Below are 8548 nucleotides of genomic sequence, written 5' to 3' on the forward strand. Positions count from 1 at the left end.
GGTACTGTGCAGAGTCCATACATACAGAATGATAACAGATACTGAGAATTACACCCGGGGTACGGGACAAGAGAAGTGGTACTGTGCAGAGTCCAGTAATCTTGCTCTGCAGTTAGAGGCTATTTGACAATTGATGAACTACAAGTCCCAGCAATCATTGCATTTTTTTTGTTGTAGTTTGATAAATGACCACTAGATGGAGGCAGAGTAGCTCCGGATAGACCCATTGAAGATCTAAGATTTTGTTCATTCAATAACCAGAAACAAAGAGAATTCTATTGCAATGCCTCTATAAGAGCTCAGACCATACAAATATTAGATAAGAAATGATTCCAGTTGTGTATTTATCATACATCAGGATTTATAATATTATTCTGGCCCCAGCAGAGTTCATCACACAACAAGGCACTGCATGTGTGGCCATTCATTGCAAATCTGCCCAAAGCACAAATACAACATAACAATAATACATAGTCACACACAGTGAGCTGCATCAGATATAAAATCTGACTATAGCTGGTGAATCTAAAATGAATAGGCTGCCCCAATGCAATGCGTAACTATAAATCAGTGTGAGTGGGCCCTTACTGTTTTGAGGGGTCCATCCAGCCTGAAATGTACCCAAGATGCAGAAAATGTCATAAGCACAGCCTATCCATGGGCAGTTCCATGGGCAGATGGAGCTGTTCATATAGAAGTATATTATATACAGGATTATTGGGAATATTCTGGGGGTGCTGGAAAGGACAGAATTCCCCTCATCATATCTGCAGAGTTCAGTCATGATGTACAAAGCTAATTAATATTAAGCTTGCCTACCTGTAGATTGCCAAACCCTGGAAATCACAGTAAAACCAAAACCTGATATATCTGCACATATAACAATGCAGCTATGCACATAGATGAAGAAGCTAAAAAATATATAATATGGCTTCCCTAATGGAGTGACCCTTTATTTCCCCCAATAATCAACTCTCCATCATGTATAACACCCTTGGCAAACCAATAACAAACCCCCCTTACCTCTTGTGATGTTTGTCCCCGTTTATCATTAACTTGTGTCATCAGTTCTTCTGTCTCGGCTCCTTTGTATGGTAACTGTGCTTGTGCAGGCACATAGTGAACACAGGAGGTACAACCCTGGCTCTGATATCCAATATGTGTTCACTAGTAACAGGTAAGCATCCTGTGATCATGCAGGGGGAGGGGGTTGCTGTATTAATTTTTTGTATTAAACTATATTGCAGTTACAAAGTTTGATAGCTGTGAGCCAGATGTGCTGTGTGCTTATCACCGATCATCCACCGCTGGCCACATGGGGAGGCTTTGGCTGATCCCAGGTGAAAGAGTTACCATCAATGAGAACAGCAGCTGTGCAAATTCTACATTACAGCCAGGAGGGGGCGCTATTATACGAGTGCAACAGAATTATCTGTTGGGGCCAAATGATTGGGGGGACCGCAGGTGACCAGAGATCACTAAACAATGAAATACAGAAAACAGAATAAAGTTTATTAAAAGCGACACAGAGATTACAGATGAGCGTGAAGGCTGAATATACAAGAAGAGATCACACAGTAGGAAATTATGCAAACTCAGCCAAAGTTCAGAGTTAAATATGAAATATTATACAGAGCGAGGGATGAAGCCGAGGATGAGGAGCTGGGATCACATGATGTCAGGGGAAGGTTCATCGCCGCACATCACATAAGGCAGAGATTTCAGGATTGATTCGGAGGAAATAAATTCTGTGAGTGCTGAATGGAGGATCCAGAACACCCTGCGTCCAGATTGGAGCTCAGCCAGCTGTTTTTTTTATTGGTTGTTTTTATTCCGATAAATAGCCACAAATTTCCTTCTTTGAGTTTATTTTTTGTTGCATTTTAAATACAAATTCTACCATCAGAAGACGATGAACACACGAGGCGATGATATCAGTGCTTCAAGTCACAGCAAAATAAACAGCAACAGCCTGGGGGACTGCATGGGCGGGGCTAGGTGCACAGCTGGCCAATCCAGGAGAAAAGGACAGTGTGGGTACTGACCAGGGAGACTGCAGGGGCGTGGCTATGTACTCAGCTGTCCAATCCTGGAGTGAGGACAAAAAGCTTCATCACTGACATGGGAGATTTTAGGGGCCGAACAATTAAGGAAATAATTACCAGATATAAAAATATTGGAAAGGAGATGATTTGCAGGCTGGTTCCTGGCACCCCGCGTCTATATCCATCAGTCATCTTCATCTATTGAACAGATTTAGGGTAAGGAGGGGGCGATATTATGGAGGGGGCCCCTCCATAAATAGGAGTCTTGTGTGTATTATTTTTATAAGGAAACAGAGAGAACACATTCGCTATGTACCACATATATACAGCAAAATGCAAATAATGCACTTGTGTGAAGAGGCTCCGCCTACACCTGATCACGCAGCCGCGCCAACCGCTGGGACAGCTCATCCTGCAAGACAAACAATAAGGAAAATTAGAAAAGAATAAAATAAAACAAAAAAGCATACCTGGTAACCTGACAAAAGAGGGAGGTCAGAAAAGGCTCAGTGCACACAGTGCTAAATGACCACAGGGACTTGAACAGTGGGCGTGGCTTAAAGGAGGGGGCAATGACAAGCTAAGACACCCCTAAACTTTGTGCCCCCCCGGAGCTCTGCCATAACTGGGTAGCCCGGGCACACTGTATATTATGGAAGAATTCCTCTGTACAGTGAGGTGATGCCCACTCATAATTATTACTGATTAATGATTAAAGTTCTGGAATATTCCATTTATAGAGTCACTGCCCCCCTTTAATCACAGGGTGAAAAAATCACTGAGCAAGGGCATTGGAGTTACTTTATCTGGAACCCAAAGCATACTGGGATTGTACACAGAGATGACAATGTGCACCATGGGTAGTTGGAGGATCTTCCTCAGTGATCCCTTGTGCCCCAGTGACCTTCCTGCCCCAGTGACCTCTTGTGTTCTAATGTCCTTCCTGCCTCAGTTACACCTTATGCTTCAGCAACCTTGAATTGCGGTCTCTCTGGTTATTATCTCCTGCTTGTTCCTAACTACAATTCCTCTGTGTCCACCTTACATTTGTTTGTCGTCTGGTGGATGGAGCCATCTCTCTAATTTGCCGTCATGTAAGGATAAGAACATTTCAGTGCAACACATTTGTAGAAGTTAGTATACAAAGTTAAACGTGTCACCTGTTCTGTAGATGCTACGCTGGTTCCTAAAGAGCCAGTCTGTCCTTGAGGAAGCTCCATGTTCAGGTCAAGTCTGCAAATAAAGATTTATGACAGATGAGTGAAAGATATTCGGTCAGTTAGATTAACATTTGCAATCATATCAATGACTGAAGCAACAACATTTATTCATTTCAGGTACTTTGTGAAGAGGACAGAGGGAAGCTTTCAGTGTTCATGCATTGGAGCTCTCATGTGGTTTGGTCACACACGCACACACGTTTAGTCATACTGCACAATGATCTCACTTCTTTTTCCGCTCTGGCCAGGTATATTGAGAGCAGACCGATCCCATTAATCATTTCGCAGCAAGCTGACACCAGAAATCACCAAGGGAAAGATCTGCAAATCTGCACATAAAATGCATTCACCGCGACACATACAACTAGAATCTGTGAGTACAGATCCTGGGGACTGCAGGGGAGGGGCTAGGTAGTACAGATCCTGGGGACTGCAGGGGAGGGGCTAGGTGCACAGCTGAGCCAATTAATGCAGATAGATGGACAATATTCATGATATGAAGGCCAGTCCCCATTCATATAGAGAAAAGGGGAGGGGGTCTGGGAGCTTCTATATGGGGGGTCCCTGATGCTGCACATGAACATGTTTCATGTCAGACCACATACAGAATAGCAGGATGGGGAGGGGTCTGAGAGCTGCAGGGGGTCTCCAATGGTGATATTATACAGCCTAGGACACCATGGCACCTCACAGGACCTCCCCATATCAACACTGAGGATTTCTGGTCACCCTCAGTGCTTCCTCCATAACGGGGGGATTAAGAGAAAGATCAGCAGAGAGTTGTCAGGGAAGGAGAAACAATTTAGAAGAACGACTCACCCGGCTTCATCTGCCATCTCCTGTAATAGATTATCCACCTGACCCTGAAATAAAAAATATCAGCAATTGTTACAGATAATATAATGATACACACAATGTACTAACATGAAGGGCCCATTTACACCCTGACACTTCTCCGAGGCTCATTACTACAACTGGGTTCATGGGACCATGCAAGGTTCTGCCCCACCCCAAAACCAATGCTGGGGCAACAAACTTTGACAGGCTTTAAAAAAAGGGGGGGGGGAGCAAGCAATATAAGTGGCGTTGTTTGTAATGATCCCTCTACCTGCAGGCTAGATTTGTGAGTCTGAACACCTACCTGTGGGGTAGTTAGCGTTGTGTGTACCGATCCCTCTACCTGCAGGCTAGTTAGTGTTGTGTGTCTGACCTGTGGGAGTAGTGAGCCTTGCGTGTTGGACCACCTACCTGTGGGGTAGTTAGTGTTGTTGTGTTGCTCATTGTGTCCTCCATCTGTTGGGTCTGAACGTCTAGGGTCTCAAACTGATGCTCAAATTTGTCCATCAGTGCGGAGATCTGAAGAAAAGTGAATGTTAGTCAATGAAATACAGCTTTGGGCAGAGGAGAATTTCCTTTGTACGGCTCACCTTCTCCAGGTTCATACTCTTCAATGTGGCGTCCATCGATTTCACCACTCCAGCCATCGACTTTGTGACCTGGATGAGGGAAATCACACAAAAATCACCGGTTATAGAAAACATTTCTTGTTTAGTTCTTCTGTCCACATAAGGAGCCAGAAGATATATGGGGCAGATATAGTGCAGTGAGCGAGTGTTGTCACCTGAAGACAGGAAGTGAGCTAGTGTAATGTATGACATTTGTTGCTCACATGACACATATCAGGTTGGCGACAATGTTCTATATACAAGGTGCATCATACAATCCAATCACAGATCATCAGAGATCAACCAATCATCACAGAGACATGAGGGGATTTATATGGCACGGCTCACCTTGCCCATAGTAACCGCTGTCTGAACTCTCGCTGCCACGGCGTCCACTCTGGCGCTCATCCGCAGGAAGTTGATGCCCTGATTCTTCTGCCGGATGGCGTTCTCTGCGTGGATGCGAGCGATCTCCGTATTCCCCTTCTGAATGGCCTATAGAGAAGGAAAAGAACGGAGAGAACAAATATTACATCTCATCATCACCAGAGAGGAAGAATTGCAGCACTGCGGAGCTCAGGATGGGGATCCAGTGACTACATTTCCCAGAATTCCACTGTGCCGAGCTGACTTCTCATACAAATGTACAGAAAATCTGCAAAGTTTCTAAATGTTGAAGTCTGAGCTGCCAGCAAGAAGAGGGGGTGTTTATAGGGGGGATTAATAGTGGGGTTGTTTATGGGGGGGCCTTTCTATAATTGGGTGGGGGTGTTTATGGGGGGATATCTATAAGGATTGGGGGCATTCTATAAGGGGTGGGGGTGTTTATAGGGGGGACCTTTCTATAAAGGGTGTTTATGGTGGGCATTCTATAAAGGGTGGGGGTATTTATGGGGGGCACAGATCCAATATCTGTTGGAGGAATTCTCTCACCTTCTTGATTTTGGCTTTCTCTGTCTTCTCCTCCTTCTCGCATTTCTTGGCGTTGCGGTGAAGTTCTTTAGCTGCAAACTTCAGGTTGAAGAGGTGCTCTGGGTAAAATGTTAAGGTGCAGAACCACCAGATGAAGCAACCAATCAGAGAACAGACCTCACCGAGAGGAGAGGGCGACAATCCTGGACAACACCAACCAATCGGTATTCTGGGATAGTTTCGAAAAAGATGAAATCTAATTGGCTGCTCTGGATGTGCCACTCCCAGGGGGGAGAACAGAGGGGGTGCACAGGATGTAAAGCCAATCACTAAAATCGCACTTAGGCTGCTGCAAGGTCACATGATCAGCTCCCCTCCAATCACAGGGCTCCTTCTGAATGGAGCAGAGAGAATTTTATAAGGTGCTTTGCTGGATACCCAACTATTACCCCTAAAACAACCCCCCCCTTTCCCTGGCTGCACCACCTGACACTGATTTAGGGGGGTTACTGGAAAGTGGGGTTACAATACAGAGACCATCCCCACTTACAGCTTCTTCCCACGCAAGCTACTTCCTGTCTTAGGGTGACAACACGCACATCACTCCCATTTGTGCTCCAGTGTTGTCACCCTGTCTTATTGGACTTCTGATGGTGACTACAGAGGAATGTTTCCTCTCATTACATCAGTGTCAGTTGTCACCATCAGGGATCCCCACTGGGAAATGCCATGCAGCCATTGTATATAAGTAAAGGGGGGTGCCGGGAAAGGCAAAAACAAGGACAGAAAGCAGCATGGAGTCTATTCCCTTCCTGGCATGGAACGCAGGGACACAGCCTGTTTGTTGTCCTCGGATGTTATTTCAGGACGTCAGCAGCCTCTATTAATAAAGCGCCACCACCTATAAAGTGTCTCCGCTCGACAACACAACAACCCCATCTCACATTTCTGGAGGAACCGGTTCCCAGTGAACACGCCCTGCTGACATCACAGCGGTCACATGACATGGTCACATGTGCAGCCCTCACCCCCAGCAATTCCTAAACGCTGATTAATGAGACACAAATGTGAGATGTGGAATATACCCCCACCTACCCCACCCTCCATGGAGGCAACTACAGAGGGGAGGGGGTATAAAGGGATCTTACAGAGGGGTAATAGAGGGCAGCTTCTCACCCAGGGACACCCGATATATAAATGTCAGCTGCCAGGCTGCAGACAAACGTTAAGAATTGTTGGTGCCGATTTACACAAATCTATCGGATATTTTATTTCAGTTCGGCTGCCAGGAGGGCAAAAAAAGTCCAATACATCCCCAGAACATCGCTGTGGTATAGGGACTCCTCTCAGCACATTCAGAAAGTTCTTCTTCTTTAGTAATATTTTGTTTTGCAACCATTGGGATTACAGAATGCTTTCCATGTCATTTCTTGGGCTGGTCACTTCCTGTTCCAGTGACAACCATTACCATACAAATTTCCCTTTGGGGACACAAAGCACACCCCCAATATGAACCAATCACATTCCCTGCCCTGAGTGCACAGACAGCTGATTGGACAAAGCAAAAAGACAAAATGGAACAGACACCCAACCAAAGATATACAGTCATTGGGTTCACCGTGTATAGGCCAGGGGGGGTCACCGGGTACCCAATGGATAGTCCCGGTATCCCCAGTGACCCCCCTGACATGAACCCGGCGACCCCCTTGGCGCGTACCCGGTATCCCCCATGTCAAGTAAAGGTATTCCAGCTGTCCCCATGACACCTACCCGGTATCCCCGCCGACCCCATGACACTTACCCGGTATCTCCCATGACACGTAACCGGTATCCCTGCCGACCCCCATGACACGTACCCGTTATCCCCCATGACACGTACCCGGTATCCCCGCCGACCCCATGACACCTACCCGGTATCCTCTCCGTCCCCCATGACACTTACCCGTTATCTCCCATGACACGTAACCGGTATCCCCGCCGACCCCCATGACACCTACCCGGTATCCCCGCCGACCCCTATGACACGTACCCGTTATCCCCGCCGACCCCATGACACGTACCCGTTATCCCCGCCGACCCCCATGACACGTACCCGGTATCCCTGCCGACCCCATGACACGTACCTGTTATCCCCCATGACACGTACCCGGTATCCTCACCGTCCCCCATGACACGTACCCGGTATCCTCACCGTCCCCCATGACACGTACCCGGTATCCTCACCGTCCCCCATGACATGTACCCGGTATCCTCACCACTCCCCTATGTTCTGTACATGGGGCTGAGGCCTGTACCGGGTATGAGGCAGACATAACACCGGATCATTGTGATCAGTATACAATGCACACAGCACAGATCATACCATATACATTGTATACCCCACACCGGACACATTCGGTCATCCCATGTACTCTGTATATAAAATACCCGGTGACCCCCTCCCCCCCCATAGATATATACATCCTATCACATACATACATACAGGACAGATTATCTGAAGGTGAAGGATACTCTCCATACTAGACATGTTGTCTCTCCGGTGTCTCCCGGTATATCTCTGTTATTTTCAATCTCTGTGTTCTTCCGGTTTGTCCTCTCACTCTGCTTCCTGTTCCTCGCTGACGTCACATACACGGCAACCAATAGCAGTGGTCATTGGGTATTGTGGGCGTAGCCTAGGCATCCAGTCATTCTGGGCGGGACCGCTGAGCTCACCGTCTCGTGACAACAAGAGTCACGCTGGACGAGGCGGAGCGAAGGGCAGTGACGCGACTGGTGACACGCCCACTCTAGACTTGGCCCACATCAATGTATTTAATTTGCCTGGGCGTGGCCAGAAATCTCGTCAGTCAGTGCGCGGCACAGAGCTGTGTGATGTCACAGCAATATATTGTACGGGAAGCCCCTCCCACTCCCATATTATCAT

The 8548-nt window shown here is 46.9% G+C and overlaps 1 protein-coding gene across 1 annotated transcript; it reads right to left on the minus strand.

Annotated features, from left to right (window-relative positions):
* Positions 1-1491: 1491 nt before the first annotated feature.
* Positions 1492-8278, minus strand: CHMP1B (charged multivesicular body protein 1B). The gene is made up of 8 exons (XM_072430123.1): positions 8134-8278; positions 5644-5741; positions 5059-5205; positions 4693-4761; positions 4514-4621; positions 4085-4128; positions 3206-3278; positions 1492-2457 (listed from the first exon to the last, which is right to left on the minus strand). The coding sequence occupies exons 1-8, from the start codon at positions 8147-8149 to the stop codon at positions 2413-2415; spliced, it is 600 nt and encodes a 199-aa protein (XP_072286224.1). The 5' UTR covers positions 8150-8278; the 3' UTR covers positions 1492-2412.
* Positions 8279-8548: the final 270 nt, after the last annotated feature.

Source organism: Pyxicephalus adspersus, chromosome Z, assembly GCF_032062135.1.
Source record: "Pyxicephalus adspersus chromosome Z, UCB_Pads_2.0, whole genome shotgun sequence".
Taxonomy (NCBI): Eukaryota; Metazoa; Chordata; class Amphibia; order Anura; family Pyxicephalidae; genus Pyxicephalus; species Pyxicephalus adspersus.